The 25,618-nt window shown below is 39.3% G+C and overlaps 2 protein-coding genes across 2 annotated transcripts; one reads left to right on the forward strand and one right to left on the reverse strand.

The window, feature by feature from the left end:
- The first annotated feature begins 1,295 nt into the window (after window positions 1–1,295).
- On the forward strand, window positions 1,296–25,385 carry TMEM165 (transmembrane protein 165). Its single transcript, XM_019740118.3, has 6 exons — window positions 1,296–1,835; window positions 13,543–13,768; window positions 17,669–17,844; window positions 18,375–18,554; window positions 23,759–23,864; window positions 24,252–25,385. Exons 1-6 carry the CDS (start codon window positions 1,311–1,313, stop codon window positions 24,326–24,328), a joined length of 1,290 nt encoding a protein of 429 aa, XP_019595677.2. The 5' UTR covers window positions 1,296–1,310; the 3' UTR covers window positions 24,329–25,385.
- Window positions 1,829–17,672, reverse strand: LOC148759281 (uncharacterized). The gene is made up of 3 exons (XM_088790940.1): window positions 16,732–17,672; window positions 13,092–13,217; window positions 1,829–5,145 (listed from the first exon to the last, which is right to left on the reverse strand). Exons 1-3 carry the CDS (start codon window positions 16,925–16,927, stop codon window positions 4,973–4,975), a joined length of 495 nt encoding a protein of 164 aa, XP_088647066.1. The 5' UTR covers window positions 16,928–17,672; the 3' UTR covers window positions 1,829–4,972.
- Window positions 25,386–25,618: the final 233 nt, after the last annotated feature.

Genomic DNA, 25,618 nt, shown 5'->3' on the forward strand with positions numbered 1-25,618 from the left:
GAGACACTGGACTCCCTTTCCGGTACCTCTTAGGCACAGCTAATCACGTATGCATAAAGGAGAGGGAGATGGAGCAAGGATAGCGGGCACTTCTGGGTTTTCTATTACTGATATGTGAGGGTTCACACATTTGACTCTAGATGAACTGGCAGGTACAACAGTTGTACCCCAAACTGTGTAGGAGGCATCTTGGTTACTTTCACAATAATAGAAGCACGCATTAGCTACAGTAGCAGGAAGCAAGGAGAGATGAGTTATGTAAGAGGAAGTATTGGGGGAATATTTCTGAGAGGTCAGGCCTGAACGCGTTTTGGAAGTATGAATCGTCTACAGTGACCGAATGGAGTAAGTTAATTGCAGGCAGGAAGAACAGCATGGAAAAACCTTTACTAACCCATGACATACGTGGTTTCTTTAGTGAACTCAAAGTAGCTTTGTCCACTTTGCCAGATTGTTTTAGTGGATTCATTTCTTGTTCCAGTATTTAATAACCTTCCTTAGCTCTTCACAAAATACAAGTTTCATATATGCAAATACAGGTAAAGTATTTAAGAGTGCCTGGCACATAGTTAGCACTGTCTTAGTCAAACTTCTGATAACTAAATAGCTCAACTTTTTAGAAATATAAAATGTAGAACTATTCTCAAGCCCACCCCGTCCTGTTTTCTACTCTTGCCCAGCCCCAACCCCCATCCTTCAAAAATCCTAAACTCAATTCGAAAAGCCAACCATTTTAAGAGGCCAGTCTAACACTGATGCAGCACAAAACATCCAAAACCAGAAAGGTGTTGCAGGATAAGGCCAGTATTAGATGTTTTGGGTCTGGGGGTGATTACAGGCAAACAAACAGTATCTAAAAGAAGACTTGAACATTTTCGTGTCATTTCCGAAGTCCTGTTTTAGAGGTTTGCTTACATAATCTCATCTTGACCCTCTAAGAACTTAGTCCTCAGCGCCGTCGGAGACGGCACGGAGAATCTGTGAGGGAGTGAGGACCCAGGCTAGGTGTGGCGGTTCCCGCAGCAAGTGCCACGTATCCAGGGCGCTTGAACAATTGACAATTAGGAAAGGTCAAGAGAAAACAAAGACCGGCCTGGATATTAGGGCAGAAGGCGCAGAAGTAACGTGCCGCGCAGTCCTGGGCCCGCGGGCAGAGCGAGAGGAAGAGGGTCTCGGGCAGAGCTCCACAAGGATGCGAACAGTGGAAGGTAACGTGGCGCCCGATACCTGCGGGGTCCAATGGGGAGACGGCGCGAGCCGCACCTCAACCTGCCCGAAGACGTCACGACGCCGAGGCGGACGCTGGGCCAATGGGAGGCCGTCACGGGCAGAGGCGGGGCCCGGAGGAATCAGGGCTGGGCCGCACGGAGACAGTTGGAGGAGTCGTGTGGCCATCGCGGGAGAGGGGGAAGCCGAGCGGGCGGCCGCGGACATCGGCCTACCCGAAGCCTCCCGGCCGCCTGCCCGAAGCCTCACGCCCGCCACTGCCACTGCCCGCATGGTGCCGATTCCTAAGTAACCGGCGGCAGCGGCGAGGCCTGAGGGCCGGCGCCGCAGAGGCGACTCGGGGTCCCGGCTTCCCGTCGCCCACACTTCCTCCTGTGGCGGCCGTCTCGGCGGGCGGGATGGCGGCGGCGGCGATGCGGCATCGCGGCCGCACATCTGCCCCTCGGCTGCTTCTGCTCCTGCTGGTTCCACTGCTGTGGGCCTCGGCTGGGGTCCGGGCCGTCCCGGAGGAAGATCTTAGCCACAGGAACAAGGAACCGCCGGCGCCAGTCCAGCAGCTGCAGCCGCAGCCTGCGGCCGCGCAGGTCCCCGAGCCGGTCCGGGCGGAGGTGAGCCGCACGGGCTGTGGTGGGCGAGGCTGCGGCGCCTGCTGCGCCGGGTACCAAGCTCACTGCCGCCCAGAGCGCCGCCGTCGGCCCTGGGCTGCCGGCGGGGGGAGGGGAGCCCTGCCGGGCTCTTGGAGATGGAAGACTGTGGAGGGCGCTTTTCCCGGGGTCAGGCCGGGCCTCGCCCGGCTCCTGATGGGGGAGGGGAAGGGGAGCCCAAGCAAGGAGCCCGCTGTAATCCTTTAGTTCGGGAGGACTTAGATGGGAGTCTTGCTGATCAGATATATCCTATAGAGCTGGAAATACTCATCCCAAGTAGGAAGTCTAACAGGGCAGCTGGGAGACTTTTCTTCTCTGATGATTATAATAACATCGGCCTTTTCATTGTTGAGACAGCTTATCCCAAACTGTTTACCCAAATTCAGCTTTGCACGACCTGTGACTTTTATGCCAGATACATATGGATTATGAAACATGACTCTCACTTTTTAAAAACGTGCTCTGTCTTGTAGGAAGTAGCCCTTAGGAACGCAGAGGAATAATGAGTCTTTGGCAGTGCCGAGTACTGCAGCGGTTTGGGATGCCACAACTAAATTTATAAGTGTACCAGAACTTTGTTCTTTGGCCTCAATAGATAATTAATGTCTTCATTCATGTTAATAAAATCACATCGTCATATACAAAATCTCGGCAGCGTTTTTAAATTTCTCCCTCTACCAGACCTGGGCTTTCTCATTTCCAATGTGGACTCCTGAATTCAGGCCTTCAGCCCTAGAGGAGGACCGTTTGGCGCTCAGCACCCCTCCCCCTCCAGTCTCACCCCAGGCTACATTCAGCCTGTCGTCACCTAATGAATCTTCCTAAACACTGATTCTATTTTACTTCTCAGAAATCTTCACTGAGTTCCCGTGCATACTGGTTTCAGTCCAGCCTCTTCCGCAGGATGTTCAGGTTTCTTCCTGATCTGGCTCCCATCAACCTCCAGGCTTTTTAGCTACCACTCCCTTGCTCATGTGCTGTACTCAAACTAGAGATATGCCATGTGCTCCGTTGCTAGTCTCCAACAAAAGGCTTCCCTAAAAAGGCTTCGGTGAGCTTGAAGCACACTGTTCAGAGCATTTCCATCTTTGAAGAACCAACAGATAGATACATCCTCTCTGTGAAGACTTCCCTACTGTTTCCTGGTTAAAAGTGGTTTCTCTCGCTTGTCATTCCTGGGCTCAGCTTCTGTTCATAATTTCCACTTCTGAAATTGAACTGAAATGCTGATTTGTGAAATTTAGTCTTAGAGTTTATCATTTAGCCTCCTGTCATGTAACTGATCAGAAGTCCTTTTTCCAAACAATAACTATTTTGGGTTAAGTAACTTGGTGAGTGAAAGAGAGATACGTTTTGAATGTAACTTTCCAGGCCTTTTATCAAAGTTTTAGAGTCATATAGTGATTTTTGAGATACAAATAGAGGTGGTTATGGCTATTAATAATACTCGTTAGACAACTAGGAAAAAAATCTAGCTTGTAAAATAGTCAGCAGTGTCCACTGACCATATTTAAGTGGTCTTAAGGATCCTTGTCTTTAAAATTGGGGATGTGGAGGGAAAGGGCCGGCACACTATAGTAATGATTTTTGTCTTTGATATTTTGATACGTTCTTGATGGTTCTTTTTAGATAGGAATTTATTCTAATTTCTTCTATATTGTAATAGAATCCAATTGTTTTAACTTATATTTTCATGTAACTCTGATATGTTCAACTGTTTCTCTGCTTGCAGTACTGCAGCATGCTGGAAGAGATTTTTCTTTCACGTTTTCTAAACTATGTAATACAAGTATCATTTGTTTTTTTGTCCAGTTGGTGGGGGTAAGATGGTCACAAGTTCAATTTAATAATCGTATAAGCAAGGGTTCAGCATTGCTGAATATCTTAAAGCTTCAACTGTTTTGCTTTGCAAGTACATGCAGTACATCTTTTAAAAGGGCAGGGTATTTAACTTGCCCTTTTCATGCCACTGTGTGAAAGTGGACTTATGAAAATGGAGGGGGGAAAAAATCTCTCCTTCATTGGTAGGCATTCAAGGGTAAGATGTACATATTGTGAAAATGTAGTTGTGTCTTACAGGGGATAACTGAATTTCTAAGAGATCTTTCTACTTTGGGTATTTTTTTTCTCTATAATCAGATAGAAAAAGTTGGGGGAATTCACTCTGAACTTACAATTAAACCCCAATTTACAAACCTATGAAAAAAAGTACTGTAGATGACTTAGATCCTTTCAATTATGTAGTTTATGCTTTTAGTGACTTACTCGGTTCTTATTTCTTCTCTAAGTAGAGTAATACCCTCTAGTTGAGGGAGATCAGATAGATTTAATAAAAGTGATTTATAATTTGCTGTGAATTCTGGAAGTTCCAAGAACAACTACTTTGGTTAAATAGCACAGTTGATAAAGCCACAAAAGCCTATTACCTGACCCTGTACAAATTCTTGTTACTGTATTTCTGCTTTACTTTTTCCTGGCATTTCTTTTATTTATTATCTTTTAACTATGAGAAGGCCTTCCACAATATTTTAAACTTTTTTCCATTTTCATTAAGTTGCAATCCTGCTCCATCCATTTCAGCCTCTTTACAGCTACGTAAGATCAAGGCCATGTAGCCTTGATCATGATTTTTGTCAGAATTAAATTCATTGTGTTACTGAATTTATTTGTTGGTGTTCTACCATCAAAGTAATTTGTTAAAACAAAATTAGTGAAATAGTTAATGCATTTCAAATGTTAGAATTTATAAATCCATTAAAAACAACATTCACAAGCATAAAGTTAAATATTCATAAAAATAAAAATGTGTTTGTTAACATATATTCTAATATGAATTAACAAGTAACATTAATAAAAAATATTAAAAAACTAAACCATCCACAAATAAAGACACAATAGGGAAAAATTTTAATAGAATACAATTTTATCTTTCAATGCAGTCTTTTAAAACCAGGTTTATCCATGGTGCCATTAAGTTGCACGTATATGTTTGTGCACATTTTTCCAACTTCTGTAAAAGGTTTTTCTGACTTCATACTATAAAGTAACTAGTGGCGAGGAGACAGTTTTAAGCCAATTCTAAGCGTTTTCTTCTGACTCCTTTATCTTTGAATAATCACCTTCTTGTGTGATAACTTGTTGAGTGACTGGTTTTGTGTTTTTGCAGGGCCCTCAGTCTTTTTCTTGGTGTAGCCGACTGCAGATTTTGTTCCAAAGACAGTATCTTCATCTTTTCTAGTTTCATCATGGTTGATGGAGGTTCCCATGCCGGTACCTGTATCAATTTTTAAAAAGTCAAGCGTTGTTTATTTGAACTCTAGAACTAGAGTTAAGAATTATTTTTTCATTGTTGACTATCAGTTTTTCCCTCCTCCTCTTGAAGATCATGAAAGCATAAAAGAATACTTTCTATTTGAAGGTACTTTTTAAAAAAAAAATTGGAACTAATTTTAACTTTGAGTAAAGAAGAGTTTTATTCAGCAAGTTTTTTAAATTATAAGTTGTTGACCCCGCTCTCAAGCTGTAAATAAATTTGGGTTTAAGACACAAATTAAAATACTGAAATAGTGGTATTTGTACTAAGGAAAACACTATTTCATTACTTACCGTGGTATAACACTGGGTAACTGAATAGTGGAATACAGACCTTCAGTTACAGCCACTGCATCTGACCCTTCTGTACACATCTAAATATTTGCTTCTCTGCCCATACTTTCTGCCTTTCTTCATGTATTGGTCAAACTGTCATCTTTCCTATACCTCTTCTCTGTGTCCATGTGCCTATTCTCATCTGACCTCCAATATTTTCCTTCCTTAAAACGTTTATTCTCTACTTCTCATTGTTTCCTTTCTATCTGCTTACACATGTCCACAGGTTTTTTCCTATTTGGGGAAAGAAAAAAACAAAAGCTATTCATTTAACTCTACTTGACTGCATTACAGGTATGCCTCAGTTCATTGCGCTTTGCTTTATTGTGCTTCATAGACGGTGTGTTTTTTACAAATTGAAGGTCAGACCCTCCGCCAGCAAAAAAGATTACAACTCGCTTTATTGCGAGACTCACTTTATGGCGGTGGTCTGGAACTGAACCCACAATATCTATGAGGTATACCAGTGGTTTCTATTCTTCAGTGTTATAAACCACATTTCTATCTAGGGAATTAGCTGCTTTTTCACTTTGCTTTAGTCTTCCATTATCTGTCTTTAGCCTCTGTCTTTTTATTGAAATCCCATTTTTGAAGGATACCAGTAACTTACCTAAATTCAGGCTGTTTTTTCAGTTCTTATTTGACACTGTTAACTTCACTTTTGAAGAGTCCTAACCTATTTTTGCTGTATGAACTGGGGAATTATTTAATGCTATTGGTCGTCAGGTTCTCCTCTTGTGCTAAGTTGGAATAACAGCTCTTAAGGATTTTGAGTATCAATGTATATGAAAATACCTGGCATCTAGTTAGTAGCCCAGTGAATGGGGATTGCCCCTATTGTGACCATCTGATATTCTGCCTGGCTTTCTAAATATCTAAGACAATTTTTGTTTTCTCTTTTTTCCTCCTCCACCCTTTTCCCTAAATATAGACATTCCCTAAGGCTCATTTTTTCAACTTAATCTCTGCCTTTTCCCTTAGAAATTGTATCTACTGGCAAAGCTCACACTGATAAATTTAGGCTACCAGCAACCAGATACATACCTTGAGGCTGTGCTGGCCTGAACTCAGGTGTCCCATTTGTAGGACTTGGAAACCTTCATTTGAAATGCTTTTTATCACCTCAAATTGAAAATGTCTGAAACCAAACCCCTTATTTTTATTCCTCTTTCCCACAATCCCTTGTAGAAATACTAATATGTCTCTTAGTCAACCAGGCAGAAAACCTTATCATCTTTGACTCCCCCCTTTCTAAGGTTCTATTGATTTTCCTTTCTATCATGAACAGAATGTTTTCCTTCTCTATGTTGTCTTCAAAATTGGTCTTGTGCAGCTGACCTCCTAAATAATTGATTCAGTGGCTGGTGTCCTCTTCTTTTTGTCCAGATCCATTAGTCAGCACAGTGCCTTAATCATGCTTGTGTCTTCTCAGAAACTATTAAGGGCTTCTTGCTTCTAAACTGGTCCATAAACATACAGGATTTTGAGTCTGATGTTACACCAACCATTCTTTTGATGGTTTACTCCCTGTTCTCAACATGCCAATATTCTTTCAAATTGTCAGTCTAGGGAAGGAGGTACATGCGTGTATCCCAGTACATTTTCAAGTTAGCCATTGCACGAGTAACCAGTACTGAATCCCGCCGAGACTTTGAAGGAGCCTTATGAAATGAACCTCAGAATCGACTTGCCCCATTGGTCAAAGGTTGCCCCACAGTTGTTAACGCCTCTATACTTCTGGGTAACGAATGAGTGCGTGCAGAGCACTTACTTTCCCGGTGGACCTGCCATTTACAGCCTACAAGGAATTGGTCCTCCATAGCTGGCGGAGAGATTGGGTAGAGATTTTTGAAGTGGTGCACAAGTATCTAATCATGTGCATGATAAAAATTCCAAAAGGTACAGAAGAATGTAGAATGAAAAGCATGTTTCTTTCTTCTCTTGTATTCTATTTCAGGTATTAGCAAACTGTAGTTGACCACTGACTGACTTTTTTAAATGAAGTTTTATTGGAACAGAGCCCTGCCCATTCATTTAAGTATTAGCTATGGCTGACAGCAAGCTACAGCATCAGAGATGGGTCGTTGCTACAGAGACTTCAAGGCCATTGAAGTTAAAAATTTGGCCCCTTAAGGACAAGTTTGCTGATCCTTGTTCTAGTCATCCTGGTTCCTTCCCTGGAAACACCCACTGTTCCTGCTTCCTGAGATTTTGTGTGCAGTATTAACTCTACTTTATATACCTACCGAACTCCCGCCCCCTCCACACACATATGCAGTGACCATATACATATGATAGACTTTTTTCAACTTCAATATCTTAGTGGTTTTTCCTTATTAATATACGTAAAACATTCTTTTTCTTACTTTTAGCTTGATAATATTCCAATATATGAAACTACCATTTATTTTAGCAGTACCTTATTAATGGACATTTAGTTATTTTCTTTCTTTATTGCAAATGACAAGGGTACATTTATATGTGTTTCTAATACAAAAAGATAAGCTCCTTGAGTGTTCCCATCTTAAACTTTGTTTCAGTCCTGCAGGCCCATGACTCATTGCCCCCAGTATGCTTTGTTTTACTCCAGGGGAGCAGGATCATTAGAGACTGGAGTTGTTGGGTAGGCCTTGCTCAAGAGTTTCTACCTTAGTTGGATCGTGAGGAATCTAGATAAAGAGGAGGATAATGAAAAGAAGCAGGACTGCGTGGCTGGAGACCGTGGCTTCCAAAACCTTGCCGTGCTCTTGGGCTGCACTGCAGTACTGTAGCCGCGTCCGTGTGGCTGTTCTTAAGCCTTGAAAAGACGTGGCTCGTCCAAACATGTGCATGAGATGCTTGTGGTGAGGAGCTACACGCTGGAGTTTGAAGACTTAGGGTGAAAAAAAAGAATGTTAAAAATCTCATTCTAATTTTTAAAATATGCCTAGAGAAGTACTTTGAACATATTTTGGGTTAAATAAAATATTATTGAAAATAATCTGTTTTGACCTTTTTTGTTCTTCATGTGTTTGTTGTGTTTTTGATTCTACATATAAGTGAAATCATGTGGTACGTATTTTTCTCTGTCTGACATATTTCACTTAGCATAATAGCCTCAAAGTCCAACTATGTTGTCACAGATGACATTTTATTTTTTTTTTTGATTGCTGAATACTCCATTGTGTGTATGTATACCATAAATTCTTTATCCATTCATCTCTTGGTAGATACCTAGGTTGCTTACATATCTTGGTTATTGTAAGCAATGCTGCAGTGAACATAGGGGTGCATATTATCTTTTTGAATTAGTGTTTTTGTTTTCTTCCGGTAAATACCTAGAACTGGAATTACTAGATTGTATGGCAGCTCTATTTTTAACTTTTTGAGGAACCTCCATACTGTTTTCCACAGTGGTTGCTCCAATTTACAATCCCACCAACAGTGCATGAGGGTTCCCTTTTCTCCACATCTTCGCCAACATTTGTTATTTGTTGATTTATTGATGGTGGCAATTCTGCTAGGTGTGAGGTCGTATCTCATTATGGTATTTATTTGCATTTCTCTGATGATTAATGACATCGAGCATCTTTTTGTATGTCTTTTGGCCATGTGTATGTTCTCTTTGGAGGAATGTCTGTTCAGGTTCTCTGCCTATTTTTTAATTGCATTATTTTTTTGGTGTTAAGTTGTATGAGTTGTGTTACTTTGGACAATAACCATATATTAGATGTGTAATTTGCAAATATCTTCTCTCATTCAGTAGGTTGTCTTTCGTTTTCTTGATGGTTTCCTTGCTGTGCAAAACCTTTTTAATTTGATGTAGTCTCATTTGTTTATTTTTTCTTTTGTTGCATTTGCCCAAGGAGACATATCCAAAAAAAATTACTAAGAGCGATGTTAAAGAGTGTTCTAGGAGTTCTATGGTTTCTAGGAGTTCTATGGTTTCATGTCTTACCATTTAAGTCTTTAATCCATTTTGAGTTGATTTTTGTATATGGTGTAAAAGTGGTCCAGTTTCATTTTTTTTGCAAGTATCTGTCCAGTTTTCCCAATACCACTTATTGAAGAGACGGTCTTTACCCCATTGTATATCTTGCATCCTTTGTCATAGGCAAATTGACATATAAGCAAGGATTTATTTCTGGGCTCTTTGTTCTATTCCACTGGTCTTTTATCTGTTTTTATGCCAGTAGCATACTATTTTGATTATTGTAGCTTTATAATATAGTTTGATACCAGGGAGTGTGATAACCTCCTATTTTGTTCTTTCTTAAGATTTCTTTGACTATTTGGTGTCTTTTGTGGTTCCATATAAATTTTAGGATTAGTTCTAGTTCTGAGAAGAATGCCACTGGTATTTTAATAGTGATTGCATTGAATCTGTATTGCTTTAGGTAGTAAAGACACTTTAACAATATTAATTCTTCCAGTCCACCAGCAGGTGTATCCTTCCATTTATTTGTACTTTCTTCATTGTTTTATAGCTTTCAGAATATAGGTCTCTCGCCTCTTTGGTTAAAGTTATTCCTAAGTATTATGCTTTTTGATGCAATTGTAAACAGGATTGTATTCTTAAATTCTCATTCAGATAGTTTGTTGTTGATGCATAGAAACAACAGATTACTGTACGTTGATTCTGTAACTTTACTGAATTCATTTATTCCCAGCTTTTGGTGAAGTGTTTAGGTTTTTCTGTATATAGTATCATGTCATGTTTTTACCTTTTTAAAATGTGGCCACCAGAAAATTTCAAATCACATCATGTGGCTTACGTTACTTTGTATTTGGACAGTGCTGCTCTGCCTTATCCTTCAGTATGGAGCATAATGTTCATTTGGGAACTGGTATGTGATTAGATAGGAGATGTTAGATAGTTACCAGAATTAAGTATTTACATTTTATGTTCTAGGCATACAAAGGCCATTACTATTTCTTAAATAGTGAAGTAACTTAATGAAATTTTTAGGAAGCGTAAACTGGTCATATTGTGGTATGTTACCATAACTAATTAACAGTTCTTATTGTGTACTAGGCACCATTCTAAAGGTATATATTCCTAAAATTTTTCTTGGATGTCAGATTCTAGACATTTTACAATGAAATTTCTTCATACAATGGTGTACTCAGGAGGAAAATGTTACATTAGTAAAGGCAAATGAAAATACTTATAATTAAAAATAAAATTTAAAAAAGCTTATATTTTTTATGATGCTTAATGTTCACCAGGTAGTGAAAGAGAAAGGAAGCTCCTTTTTAAAGGAACGTCAGCATAGATGGAACAAAAATGTAATGGAGAGAAAGCTAGAATCCCGTAAAATGGTACTTGCTTAATCAAGAGCTGGCTCCCAAGGTTGCCCTTTTGATTTAGGCCTAACCCCAAGTACAGGGTGTGATCAAACAATATGATGAATGTTTAAATAAAAAAAAATTTGTTACAGTAAAAGACACATTGCCATTAATCCCCCTCAAAATATTCCCCCTCGCTTAGAACACACTTATCCCATCATTCTTGCCACTTTCTGAAGCAGTTCTGGAAGTCTTCTTTTGTGAGTGTCTTTAGTTGCGCTGTCGTGGCTGCCTCGATGTCCTGAATCATTTTGACTTTGGGGAAGAGCCAAAAGTAGTATGGTGCCACATCTGGTGGATAAGGTGGATCAGGACACACCGTAATGTTATTTGACATAAATTGCCATATATCAGAAGCCATGTGTGACACGGAACATTTGTCATGATGGAGGATGATTTACAGCACACTTGAAAACACACCTTCTCTACCTAGTTCATACCTGACTGACTGCACCGAACAAGCTGAAACTTGTCACACACTGTTACTAAGGTTCAACCTGCTGCTTCCTGTATTGAAGATCCCTGCCTTTCCGCTGATGGCACTCGGCAGCAGCATTCACCGCATTTTGTGATCACAACAGAAAGGCTCCGTGTCACACATCGCTTGGTTTCTGGTACGGCAATTTCTGTCAAATAAAAACATTATGGTGTGTCCTCATCCGCCTTATTCACCGGATCTGGCACCATGCGACTTCTGGCTCTTCCCCAAACATGAAATTTAAGTGTTTTGAATCAATTCAGGACATCGAGGCAGCCATGACAGCACAACTAAAGACACGAAAGAGGACTTCCAGACTCGGTTCAGAAAGTGGCAAGAATGATGGTTCAAAGTGAGGGGGAGTGTTTTGAGGGGGATTAATGGCAATGTGTCTTTTACTGTAATAATTTTTTTTTATTTAAACATTCACCGTATTGTTTCATCACACCTTATATTTTCTAAAATGTTAAATTTTCCGAATTTTTGCTCAGAGGTCTAGGCTGAGTAATTTTTAAATTTTTCTTGTCTTTACTATGGAATTTGGGAGTCAAGTTTATGTCATGTGTGAAGGAATGATAGGCACAGTAAGAATTTAGGATTTTATTCTTAATCTGTGATATCTCTGACTGGGACCTTTGTAAATAAAAGTAATTGTTTCTCTCCCTGTCAAAAGTCACATCTGTTCTTGGGTTTCTTTTTCTTTTTCATCTCTTAGGCTTCTAGAGATTCATAGGCTTTAAAAATTAGATAGACTATTAGGCAAAGAGACCTTTAGAAGTGATTTATCTAGTTCAGGGTTTTTCAACCTGGGAACTATTGATATTTTGGATTAGATAATTTTTGGGGGGGTTGGGGGTGGGCTGTCATGTGTGTTATGTCCTGTCCATGGCAGCATCTCTGGCCTCTACCCACTAGTTGCCAGTAGTTTCTCGTTAGTTGTCACAGTCAAAAATGTCTCGGCATTGCCACAAGTCCCCGGGAAGACAAAATCCCCCTGGTTGAGGTCCACTGCTAAAGTGCCTTTCCTGTTAAGTGGTGTTTGCCTTCCCTAGAACTCTTCTGAAGCTGAGGAGGGAACATGCCACCTTCTCTAGCAGTCCATTTCAGCTGCAGGTGGCTCTCTTGGGGTAGAAATTGTTTCTCTGTGTTAAGATCAAATCTGCCAACTTTTTAGTTCTGCCTCTTAGGACCATACAGATTGACATACAGACTTTCTCAGTGATTGGAACATAGGCAGCCCAGGACATCCTGGTCCCTTACATGGTTATTTTAGAGCCTAAGTTGGCAAACTTTTTTGGTAATGGGCCAGATAATAAATATTTAGGTTTGGCTACATATTTGCAGGCTACTTATAGTCTCTGTTGCATAATTTTCCTTTCCTTTTTCCCTCCCTTTTTGTTTTTCTTTTTTTGCAATCCCTTAAAAGTGTAGAAAATATTCTTAGCTGAACTTGGCCCCAGCAGTATCTTGCCAAACTTCAGTCTGTTCCATCTGATCTTCAGAGGGCAGTGCCTTCTTAACATGTGGTGCCTCAGAACCAGTACAGAACTTTGGGTAAAGACTGAGCAGCATAGAATGATGGATGTGTCACTAACTCTAAAATGCTTAAAGCGCTTGTTGCCCTTTTGGAGCTTTGTCACATTTTCAACTTAAAATGACCTTAATGCCAACCAAAATTCTGGTTTGCCTTTTTTATTAGGCCATACTATTGCCTGGATAGTGTTGGTGACCATCCATAGATCCATTTACGTTAGAGCTTGTCTTACCTAGAGCCACCTTGTTCCAGCTTGTTGAGAGCTTACTGATTCTTACTTTGTCCTCTAAAACGTCAATGACATTTCTCTCAGCTTCCTGTGACTTGAATGTTTGACAAACATACCTTGGTCTTCCACCTAAATTACAAATGAAAATTTGAATGAGACATAGCTCTACTCATAAATCTCAACTCATAAATACTTAGAAAATAAGGTAATTTTAATGTGTGAATACAGTGTTTTTATTTCTTAAATTGTTTTGTAGACTTGTACTTGGATCTACATTGTAACAACCATCAGATGTTTCCATCATTAGTAATGGCTTTCAAACAAAGTGATTAGACAGTACATAAGTCTAATGACCATGACAGAAAAACAATTTTAATTCACATACAAAATAAGAGTTTTAAATGATTTCTTTCAAAAAGTTGCTGATATATGTAATTATTTTTTTTTGTTTCAGAAAGGACCTACACCAGCTGCTCCAGTTCATACCAATGAAGAAGATCCAGCTACCCAAACTAATTTAGGATTTATTCATGCATTTGTCGCTGCCATATCAGTTATCATTGTATCTGAACTGGGTGATAAGACGTTTTTTATTGCAGCCATTATGGCAATGCGCTATAACCGCCTGACAGTGCTGGCTGGTGCTATGCTTGCCTTGGGCCTAATGACATGCTTATCAGGTGAGTGTGTTTCCCTCCTAGTGAGTTCACCAAATTTAGGAGAAAGCATGGTGTTCGGCATTCAGTTCCCTGAATCATTCAACGATTCATGTTGGAATTTGGTTCATGTTCCAAAATTTAGTAAACAGAAAATGGTTTGAGTACATAAATTCCTAAAAACTATATTACACTTTTAAAATAAATTTTCAACTCTTCAGTTAAGATACGGAGTCATTTATTCACTAGTTTGTAATCCTTGCTTTTGCTGTGTATCCTTGCTTTTTTTTCTTTTCAGTGCAGATAAGCTTATTTGTATGTAATATCTTAGAAGTAGGATTCAAGCAACCACAGAGAATTGCATGTTCTCCTGTTGAGGGATGTTTTGTAATCAATAACAGAGGAGTCACTTTCAGTTTGTGTTGTATTAAGCTGTTCTTACCCATTAGATAAAGGAATGAAAGAAACGTTCTTAGATTCCTAGTTTGTGTTAGGCTTATATAGGCTTCAGTTTTTCAAAGAATTAGACCACGAGAAAGTAAACTTAACCACTAAATAATTAAACATAACAGTCTTTGATTCAAAAGCAACCACGAGCCATGTAGTTGGGTAGGAAATGGTGAGCTCACCATTAGAGTCTGACATGGGATAGAGTCTGACTTTGCCATGTATGAGCGTAATGATGCTACTTAACTTCTTAGAGCATTAGGTTCCCCACTTGTAAAATGGGGATAATATCTACCACCTTATAGAGGGTTGTGGTCTGTTTTAAAATGAGATTTTACACTTCAAGTGCTCGTTCACCCGTTTCCTCAGCAAGTTCTGTTTTGGCTGCTTGGATGCTCATTAAAGGTTAGGTCTTTTAAAACATATTTATGAGTATTTTAATGATTAAAATAATTTGACTACCTTTCACATTTTAGAAATTACTATTAGCATTTTTCATATTTCACAGTCAAAACAGTTTTATCTTCAAAAGTAAATTTTGATTGTAGGAAATAGGAAAATTGGAGAGTTGTATATAGTGAAGTTACTTGTTTGGAATGAGTTTAAATAATATCAGAGAGTTTTATTTTTGAAATTTTGAGCTTCAAGGATAACTAGAAGGCCGTGCTCTCCTCAGAAACTGGCTCCATCCGTTCCCCCATCTCTTGTGCATTTCCATTTCCTCAGCTGTAAATGGGGTGAGTCTCTTCTCTCCTAGCCCTCTGCCCCCCTCCCTCGAGCTGCTGGTACTCTGACAGCCCTTCTCACTGTATAGTTTAAAACAATAGGTTGTGTCTGTAGTCTTCTTTCCTTGAATCTAAGATAATTTTGAAAAACTATATACTCCCTGTCACATTGACGTTATCTAAAACTTTTCATCTTAATTTGAAGAAGTGCAAAGATCTACTTTCTGATATATTGTATAAAATAGAGCTATTAATGTATTGTTTTAAAATATACCCAATGGAATCTAAATACCATTAGCAATTTGATACCATCATCATCATTCCTTTAAAAAAAAGCATGAATAAACTTTCCTTTAACATTTGGAAATTTACTTTGTTCTTATTTCTCTTTTAATTCTTCTTTTCACTTACTTTCCTCATACAACTTTACTCTAACAATTATAATTTTTTACTTGAAAAATCTTTTATGGATCGTACTGTCATGTGTAGAGCAAAAATATGCATATAAAATAAATTGTAAAAGATGCTGAAAATTTCCTTTAAGTCTCTAAATGTTAAAATTTTTATGCATTGAATTATAGTTATTAGTACTCAGTTGATCAAAGCACAATATTTTACATATTTAGTTTTTAAAAGTTGGAAATGAGTCTCTTAATGAGATGACAACTACTATTTTTAAATTAGTTTATATGTTCATGGCCCTCGTTGATTTTAATCAATCACCAAATTAACATTTCTCTTGTGTACTCTTTTTCTTCCTTTCCAGCTAATACACAATCTTTAGGGTGACACTTTAAAACAATGCAAATACCCTACTCTCCATAGTGTCAGTTGATGACTTTTACATGATGTAAATTATCCCTTGATGCCTGCAAAATGGCTTTCTAACTCTACTTACCCCATTCGCCTTTACCAGTGAGCTGGGCATACTATTCTAAGAAAAAGCTCTCCGGTGGGCCGGTGGCTCAGGTGGTTGGAGCGCCATGCTCCTAACGCCGAGATCGCAGGTTCGATTCCCACATGGGCCAGTGAGCTGCGCCCTCTACAGCTAAGACTGTGAACAACCGCTCTCCCTGGAGCTGGGCTTCCATGAACAGCCGGAGGTCGGTGTGTGCAGCCCTGGGCTGCTGTGAGCTGCTGTGTGCCGTGTGCTACCGTGAGTGGGCCAACCAACGACCTGTGGCGACTGCCTCAGTGGGTGGAGTGCAAGACTCCAGCATGGGCCAAGAAGCTGTGCCCTACAACTACACTGAGAAACAATGGCTTAAAAAAAAAAAACGGGGTGGGGGGAAAGCTCTCTTTCCTCCCCCATTGGTTTGTCTATTATGGGTATAAACTCATAAATTCCCTTTTTCAGTGGTTTATAATTAATACCTAACTATATTGTTGCTTAAATTATCCCAGATTTGGTGGCTGGGAGCCCCTCCAAGCTGGTTTCTATGATCTTGTGACATGCTGCCATTGTTTGTTTTTCCTTACTTTCTAGTAAAACGGGATAGTGCAGGCTCATCTTGTACCTGCTTTTCCAGTCCTGGAATTAGCCATTTCTCTGAGGAGCCTTTTAGTGGGGAATGCTATTAGAAACCAAGATCTGGGTGCAAAATTGGCTCACTGCTACTGAAATATCTTTGCTTCTTGGCCTTTTCAGTAGACAGAGCTGGAAAATACATATCTGTATTGTGTATACATGTACACATACATATACATATATAATTCGAATATAGATGTGCATCTAAGTATAGATTTGGTATATTTCTAAACTTAAATTTTTTATCCAACGTTGTAATATAATGAAATAGGGAATAGTTTACTTACCTGTGCATTTATACACTTGATGTTCAGGCAAATTTGTAAGTGTTGCACCCATTTTATAAAAAGAGCTGGTGGGGCTCTTAACAACAGGGTTGCCGGTTCGATCCCCACATGGGCGACTTGGAGCTGATGGGTCCTGGAAAAACACACTTAAATACATTTTTTTTAAAAGAGCTGGTGAAGTAAAGAATAACTGCATTCATTTTACATATATGGAAATGTCTTCTGGCCCTTCCGTAGTTTTTAAATTTTAATTACTGAACTGTGTTTCACAGTTAAGATTTGGGTTCTAGGTGTATAGTTTAAAGTACAGTTTTTGTATAACTTCTACAATTGTTCTCTTTGGTACTGAATAAGTTTGTTGTAAATGTTATTTTAATATACGTATAGGAATTAGTTTTCTTTCATAAGATGTTTAAATAGTTATAAAAGAGCAGAGTTTGAATCATGCCATATGAGAATCTTATGGTTCTTCACTACAAAAATTTGTAATTTAAAGATTTGTGATGAAGAAATATCACTTACATGGGAAGATGGTGTAGCTTCTGGGTTATAAGTTTTCAGGATCCTTAGCAGACATCTTAGTAACCCTTCTACCTAAAGTGCTGTGCCCTGCACGCCATGTAGCAAGTCAGCCCCTGGCTGGACGTGTCTGTAGAGTCCCCTATCTCAGGAGAGGTCCCTGTGGCACACAGGTATCACATATGCTGTCTTCATCTGGACCTCTGATTTCTTGATACGCTATGTTAGGTCATTGGCCAGACCTAAGGGTTCAATATGGGTGAAGGGAAAGAAGTGGAATTATTTCAGGTTATTACATATTAGATGAGCTTCTAATGTGAACCATTTTCCCTTTAAAACATTGGTAAACTGAAGGGAGCCGTTCCCTTGGTTGTGGTACATGCTAATTAACCAGAATTACTGTTGCATTTTCTTCCAGTTTTGTTTGGCTATGCCACCACCGTCATCCCCAGGGTATATACATACTATGTTTCCACTGCATTATTTGCCATTTTTGGCATTAGAATGCTTCGGGAAGGCTTAAAGATGAGTCCAGATGAAGGTCAAGAGGAACTGGAAGAAGTTCAAGCAGAATTAAAGAAAAAAGATGAAGAAGTAAGTTGCAGCACTGTTAAATGTCTGGACCACAAAGGCCTTCGACTAAGGATAAACGCTGTGCAGAGGTTTCCAGTGGTCATCCGTAGCTGTGTGATACGTGTGGGCTACGAAACCTAGCTTATTGTTCTTTGTCTGCATTACAGCTGGTTGTGCTAGGACTCTGGTTAGTGTGAATGTGGTGGAGAAGACGTGGGCGTGAATACTGAACACCTGTAATCAGGTTCCTTAATTAGAATCTGAAAGCAGGGACTATAGTTTATAATGTGTTTCCTCCCTTTGTGTCTAGTCTAGCAGGTAATCAGTAACCACTGTTTGATTTATTGTGTTGGGGAGGGATGGAAGAATTGCGAATATACCATTTGTTGCTGTGTGAGACCAATGGTTCAAAAGAAGTTTGGGGTCACATAACTTTAGTTTCTTGGAGCATATTTCATAGAATTTAAATACTTTTTAAAAGAAAGATTAAGTAATTTTGTGCTATTTTGTTTGCTTCCTGGGGTTAATACCATTTTGTATTTTTAATTTAGTTTCAACGAACCAAACTCTTAAATGGACCAGATGTTGAAACGGGTACAAACACAACAATACCTCAGAAAAAGTGGATGCATTTTATTTCACCAATCTTTGTTCAAGCTCTTACATTAACATTCTTAGCGGAGTGGGGTGATCGCTCTCAACTAACTACAATTGTTCTGGCAGCTAGAGAGGTGAGTGGTACTTGAGAGACGACTGCTTCTGTATTCAAGTTCTGTATTACAGCAGAACTAATGTTACTTTGCTCCACAGGGCACTGGACAAAGTCAAGGGGGGCCACGGGATTATTTCATCTGTTAGACTAGTGGTTTTAGCACTAGTAATGCTGCTCCTCTTTAAAACCTAACTTCTCCCAGTTTCTAGTCGGTCAGATGGTATGTGTATTCTTGTGTGGAAACTTTAATTGTTCTCTTTTGACTCATCTTGCGGATTCCTCTTCCCTTCAGTTTTGCTGAAATGATGCTGTGGCAGTTGTCTTGGCTTGATTTTCTTTCTTTTCTCAGAACTTTCCTTTGTGTACTTGTTGAGAATATAAATTGACATAATGTTACTGTAGGCCAATTTGGCATTAAATATCTCAAAGTAGGTATCTATGGCTTCTTCTATTCCTTGTGTTAAAGAAATAGCGTGTTGCAAAGGTGACTTAGGAAATTAGTTAAGTCCTAGCCCCAGAATACTAAGTCCTAGGATGGGAAGCCTGAAGAGATCTCAGATCATCTTGTTCTAACCGTTGCTCTTCTGATAAAGAACCTGAGGCCCAGCGATAGGGTGACTTATCTGAGGACGTAACCAGTGGGTAGCGGGGACAAGGAATACACCCAAGGCTGTCCGCCTTCTAGCCGTTTCTACTATATCTTGTTCATACTTGTTAAATGCCACATACTTAAAAGATAACTGTGTTTTAAAAAATTTTAACCTTTTTTTGAGAGCAGTAGTAGAGTTTACATGTTCACAGAGATTAAGATTTACTGAGGAGATGGTTGTGGAATTTTTAGAATGCTGCTGTTACTTTTCAGATTTTTCTTGGTCTTAACAAATACTATTTATCTGTTAAATTACATTGGTTTTATTGGATAGTAGGATTTAGTAGGTAACAAGCTCGATTTGAATTTGTTTTTAACTCCTAGGAAGTATCTACCATAAAAGAACCAATTCCTTAACATAGTATGCTGCAGTTTAAAACAAGCATTGAAGACCAGGACCAATATAGCTAGGGCAGGGCTGTTTTGTCAGAGAAGCCTGAAAAATGCTTTCTTTTGGGGGGGGGGGGGGAAACACTTAATTCAGTGTTTCATCTGATTCTCATATTTTAAAACAAACTCTTTTAAAATGTCACTTCAAAGGCTTTGCCCTATCTTCTTGATTTCTAGCCTTTTTTATTAGCTTTCTGACTGCCAGAATTAGTACTTCACTTTGTAGTGGTGGTTCTGCCCGGGTGAGCTGTCACGATGGCAGAATCAGTACCGTCCCCTAACACTGCCATCTGAATGGCGCAGTGACTTGTGAAAGGCTCATGATTCCGTCTGTGAGAGTCACCTTGGTCTAGCAGTGTGGCACGTGCTATCTGGGTCTGAGCCTCGCTGTGTGGTCACGTAGGTAGCACCTTCCTGCGACCTACTATGCGGATTATTCTGTGAAACAAGATAAAGCGTGCAGGGTCCCTGACACAGTGAGTACTCCCTGTTAGCTGCCCCCCACACCACCAGCACTACGAGGGTATGTAACGAGCTCTTTAGGGCAGAAATATGGTTCTCTCTTTTTTGTTCCCTTAACATTTCTGATTTTTGGTAATTTTTTGTATAAACCACATAGTAGTCTAGTTCAATCCGTTTTAGTCTGAACTTTTTCTGCTTCCAACACTATTTTTTTAATTAAAATTTATTGGCGTGACAATGGTTAGTAAAATTACATAGGCTTCAAGTATACAATTCTGTAATGCACCATCTATATATCATGTTGTGTTCATCACCCAGAGTCAGTTCTCCTTCCATCGCCATATATTTGACGCCATTTACCTTCTTCTACCATCCTCTTCCCCACTTACCCTTTGCTAACCACTACTGTCTGTGTCTGTAAGTTTTCATTTATCTTGTTCCTTTGTTGCTTTCAGTTTTATATCCCACACATATCAGTGAAATCATATGTGCTCGACTTTTTCTGTCTGACTTACTTCGCTTAGCATAATAATCTCAAGATCCATCCATGTCGCAAATGGTCCTATTTCATTTTTTCTTAACGCCGTATAGTATTCCATTGTGTATATATTCCACAACTTCTTTATCCATTCATCTATCAAAGGACACTTTGGTTGTTTCCATGTCTTGGCCACCGTAAATAGAGCTGCAATGAACATTGGAATACACTTGTCTTTATGGAGAAATGTTTTCAGATTTTTTTGGGTAGACACCCAGGAGAGGGATTGCTGGGTCATATGGTAATTCTATTCGTAATTTTTTGAGGAACCTCCACACTGCCTTCCATAGCTGCTGCACCAGTCTGCATTCCCACCAACAGTGTATGAGGGTTCCTTTTTCTCCACAGCCTCTCCAACACTTGTTACTATTTGTCTGGTTGATGATAGCCATTCTAGCTGGGGTGAGGTGATATCTCATTGTGGTTTTTATTTGCATTTCTCTGATGATTAGTGACGTTGAGTATCTTTCATATGTCTGTTTGCCATCAGTATGTCCTCTTTGGAGAAATGTCTATTCAAGTCCTCTGCCCATTTTTCAATTGCGTTTTTTGTTTTGTTATTGAGTTGTAGGAGTCCCTTACATATTTTGGATATTAGCCCCTTATGGGAGACGTTGTTTGCAAATATCTTCTCCCATATGGTTGGTTGCCTCTTTTTTGATGGTTTCTTTTGCTGTGCAAAAGCTTTTAAATTTGATATACTCCCATTCATTTATTTTAGCTTTCACTTGCCTTGCTTTTGAGGTCAAATTCATAAAATCCTCTTTGAGCCCAAGGTCCGTAAGTTTAGTACCTATGTTTTCTTCTATGCAGTTTATTACTTCAAGTCTTATGTTTAGGTGTTTGATCCATTTTGAATTAATTCTGGTACACGGTAACAGCCTAGTTTCATTCTTTTGTACATAGCTTTCCAGTTTTTCCAGCACCATTTATTGAAGAGGCTGTCTTTTCTCCATTGTTTTTGGCTCCTTTGTCAAAAATTATCTGTCCATATTTATGGGGGTTTATTTCTGGGTTTTCAATTGTATTCCATTGGCCTATGTGTCTGTTTTTCTGCCAATATCATAGTTTTGATTATTGGTGTTCTGTAGTACAAGCTGAAGCCAGGGAGTATGATACCTCCAGCCTTTTTCTTTTTTCTTAGGATTACTTTGGCTATTCGGGGTCTTTTGTGATTCCATATAAATCTGATGATTTTTTTGTTCTATTCTTTAAAAAATTCCATTGGGATTTTGATGTTGAAGAAGACACAAAGAAATGTAAAGACATTCCGTGCTCATGGATTGGATCAATATAGTTAAAATGGCCATATTACCCAAAGCAATATATACAGATTTAATGCAATCCCCATCATATCTTGGTTTTTTGTTTTGAAGATTTAAGTATACAAAATAACAAAGACTGGAAAATCCTGTATTAAGGGAACTATTTATTTAATCCAGTGATATTTTTTGAGGTGTCACTTCCAAATAGAATGAAACCATCTTCTGGGTTACCAGTTTTAGTTGTGTGATATACAAACAATTTGGGACATGTAGTCCCACTCTTCTGTTCTTTACAGATGTTTCAAATTGTCCCCATTTCCCCAGTCACTGCACACACACTGCCCACCCCTCAGCAAACAGCCTTACCTTGTCCTTCAGAGAAACAGAAATCATTTTGCTTCATTCCCACCGATCCCAGTGGCAGGCCTGTCCCTCCTGTATTCTGGATCCCAGGCCCCAGGCTCCCACTTACTACTTAAACCTTTGCCTTTCTGCCACCCAATTTTGTGAACATTTTAGTATGAACAAGTTTTTCTCATCTAAAAAAATTTTACCCTTTCCTCAGTTCTCCTCCCTTCCCCTCAGATGCCCTGGCGGTGATGGGAACAGGTTGGCTCTTCCTTGCTTACAACTCCCAGTGGGCTCGTTCCTGACCTCACTGCTCATGTTGATGTGGTGCTGAGTTCACTGCAGCCACCTTGGGAGGCTCACTGCCTGGCCCCCCCTTTCAGTCTCCTTTGAGCACCTCTTCCTCTGTCATCCCTTCAGTGTTGCTTTCCTCATGATTGTGTTGTTAACGTCCTCGTCCTACATTCTCTCCCAGGGTTATTACATTCAATCTCATCGTTTATTCACCATTGAACTCAACTGACTCTTGAACTTCTCCACTTTTAATTCTCGTCATCATCCATAAAGTCTTTCTCCATTGCTTTCCCTACCTTTTAATCACATTGGTATTACCGTTTGGGTGTCATGCCTGGTTTTTCTCTTTCCTAACACCTCTCATTCACTTATCACTAAGGTATACCAAGAATGCCTCCTTAATTTCTCTTAAACCCATCTGCCTCTTCTGCCTGTCGTCTCCCACCCCAATCCATGCCGACATTGTTTTTTATCAGGGAGGACTGTTGCAATAGCCTCCCAGTTGATCACCTTGCCTTCTGTCTTGTTCCCCTTCAGTTCATTCCTAGACTTTTAAAGCATAAATCTGTTCTGTCACTCCCCAGCTCAAAACTAACCGGTGTCTGAAAGTCTAACTAAGCCTAGAGGATCCTCAGTGACCTGGCCCCTCCTACCTTGAATTGACTCTTTCTTGTGATTCATGGTTCTCTCTAGAAATGCTGAAGCACTCCGTCGTTTTCCTTACTCCTGGCCTGTTGCCATTTACTAGCATGTTCCCACCTCCACAAAACAGTCAGATCCTCCTGCTCATTCTTTAGGGCTGTCTTTTCTGGAAAACTTTTACTGGTCGTACCAATGAGAGTGCCTAGTTCTCTCTGGTGGCAAGTGTTTACTGAATGAATACTGTTTCTGGTGCTGAGCTCCAGCAGTGAGGGCACCATGGAGATTAAGGGAGGCAGGGGTCTCTGTTCTTGGGAAGCAGTCAGGCTGTAAAGGCTGCCTTGGTTTCCCTGTATCAAGTACTGCCTAAGGGAAGAGATGTCCTGGTTAAGTGTCCCTAGCATTTGTCACTTAGGATTACTTTGATCTTACACATTTGAGTGTCTACTTTTATCTCTGGTCCTAGGTAAAATGGAACATATTCCTTTAAGCAGCTATTACTTTTCATAAGTTATAAATCTTAATTTTTCTGTTTTACACTTTTGTTGTTGTTGACTTCTGTTTTCACTGCGTACTAGTTGTCTTTCTCAGGTAACAGTTTCAACCCTGGCTGAATCAAGAGTTGTATTTGTTTCTAGGACCCCTGTGGTGTCGCAGTGGGTGGAACAGTGGGCCACAGCCTATGCACTGGATTGGCTGTAATTGGAGGAAGAATGATAGCACAAAAAATCTCTGTCAGAACTGGTAAGTGGTTTTCTTCTTTTCAGTTGCAAAGAAAATACCATTTGTTTTAACTCTTAGCATCACTGAGAGATTAGAAAGGGGCATTATGTTTTAATTCTTTAAGTTTATACTTTTGAAGTAGACTTGGTCTTCGTAATGCTCATCTCTTAGAGGTTCACTGGCCCTGCTGTTGCCAACATGGTCTGTGTAGATGTAAAATACAGGTTCATCCATAAGCACTGCTGGGTTCACGGCAGCTTTGAAGAAACTGATGCTCACTGTTCAGCCAGGCGTGTGACACGTTCTTTGCTGAGGAAATGGGGTTTAAGTGTTTCTAATTTGTTTTTAAGGTTAATGTCTTGGCTCCATAGAGGAATTTTGCCTTAAACTTTTTCTCTTCTTTTACAGTGACAATCATAGGAGGCATCGTATTTCTGGCATTTGCAGTTTCCGCACTATTTATAAGTCCTGATTCTGGTTTTTAACAAGCTATTTTCATTTATATTTAGTTTAAGATAGGTAACTCTTGTGTTTATGTACATAGTATATATTATAACTAAAAGTGATAGAAAATACTGTATTTTGTAGCAATGAGTTATTATTGATTATGTCCAAAAGAAATAATCATTGATTCTATTTGCAACATGGATTTTTGAAAGAAACCTGATGTCTAAGTGTGGATTTTTCTTTTCTCCAGTATAATCACGTTAACACGGTCTGTTTTGTGAGGGTTTTCTTAGCTTTTTCACAGGGGATGTATACAGAACCACTGTGCAGTGGAGTCTACCATTTGATTTTCTTTCAGCACTGACCCCTTTATAAGGAATCTGTATTTTTTCTCCCTGGATCACTGAAGCATTTTAAAATTTTTTCTGGGGAAGAATGAATTAATTTGTGTCTTGTAAAGCATTTCCCTGAACCAGTAAGCAGTAGTTTATATCTTTTCAAAATTAGGTTCTTTGTTTAAAAAGCAAAAAGAGTAAGAGAAATGTTTTATAGTCAGCTCTCCGTATCCATGGGTTTAGCATCCACGATTCAACCAACCATGAAAACACCTGAAGTGTTACATTGTTGCTGATGTATGTACTATGTAGTTGGGCCTATAATGGATGGTTGTATCTGTACTAAACATGTACAGACTTCTCTCGTCATTATTCCCTAACTACAGTATAACAACTATTTACATAGCATTTACATTGTATTAGGTATTATAATCTAGGAATGATTTAAAGTATAAGGCAGGATGTGTGTAGGCTATGAAAGCACTACACTTTATGTAAGAGAATTGAGCATCTGTTGGGAGTGGAGTCATGGAACTGAGGGATGACTGTACTGTTATATCAATAATATAGAAGAATTGTTTACCAGTTCCATTCTTTTTTTTTTTTTTTAATTGGGTAGGAAACCCAATATAAAAACAGTCAATATTTGACAACGTGGAATTACCAAATTAAAAGAATACTATGAGTGTATTCATATCTTTTCTATATTGAATAAACAATGTAACATAGGTACAATGTAAATAAAAGTGGTATGACCAGTGCTTGTCTTCACTTTTGTTATACAAGTTCATCATTTTCTAATTTATCAAAGCAGTATTAATATTTATAGACCAGTTTCTTAAGTTGATGTAAAAAACAGGAGCCAAGCATTGTTCTAAAGCACTGTCTTACCTGTACTGATACAAGGTTACACGACAGAGCAGGGACTCAAACCAGACAATGTCATCCTACAGCCCGTAACTACTGATTATGTACGGCTGCCTCATGTTATCA

This window comes from Rhinolophus sinicus, chromosome 1, assembly GCF_057876585.1.
Source record: "Rhinolophus sinicus isolate RSI-liver-muscle chromosome 1, RSI-T2T, whole genome shotgun sequence".
NCBI classification, from domain to species: Eukaryota; Metazoa; Chordata; class Mammalia; order Chiroptera; family Rhinolophidae; genus Rhinolophus; species Rhinolophus sinicus.

Excerpts from the sequence above, each read along its gene's own strand:
- LOC148759281 (XM_088790940.1), bottom strand. The coding sequence starts at position 16,927 with ATGCAGTTATTCTTTACTTCACCAGCTCTTTTAAAAAAAATGTATTTA. Across the intron at positions 13,218-16,731 it reads TCAAGTGTATAAATGCACAG|GTGGAAGACCAAGGTATGTT; the intron begins GTAAGTAAACTA and ends TTTGTAATTTAG. Across the intron at positions 5,146-13,091 it reads CTGGAACAAGGTGGCTCTAG|GTACCGGCATGGGAACCTCC; the intron begins GTAAGACAAGCT and ends AAATTGATACAG.
- TMEM165 (XM_019740118.3), top strand. The coding sequence starts at position 1,311 with ATGGGAGGCCGTCACGGGCAGAGGCGGGGCCCGGAGGAATCAGGGCTG. Across the intron at positions 1,836-13,542 it reads CCGAGCCGGTCCGGGCGGAG|AAAGGACCTACACCAGCTGC; the intron begins GTGAGCCGCACG and ends TTTTTGTTTCAG. Across the intron at positions 18,555-23,758 it reads TTGTTCTGGCAGCTAGAGAG|GACCCCTGTGGTGTCGCAGT; the intron begins GTGAGTGGTACT and ends ATTTGTTTCTAG.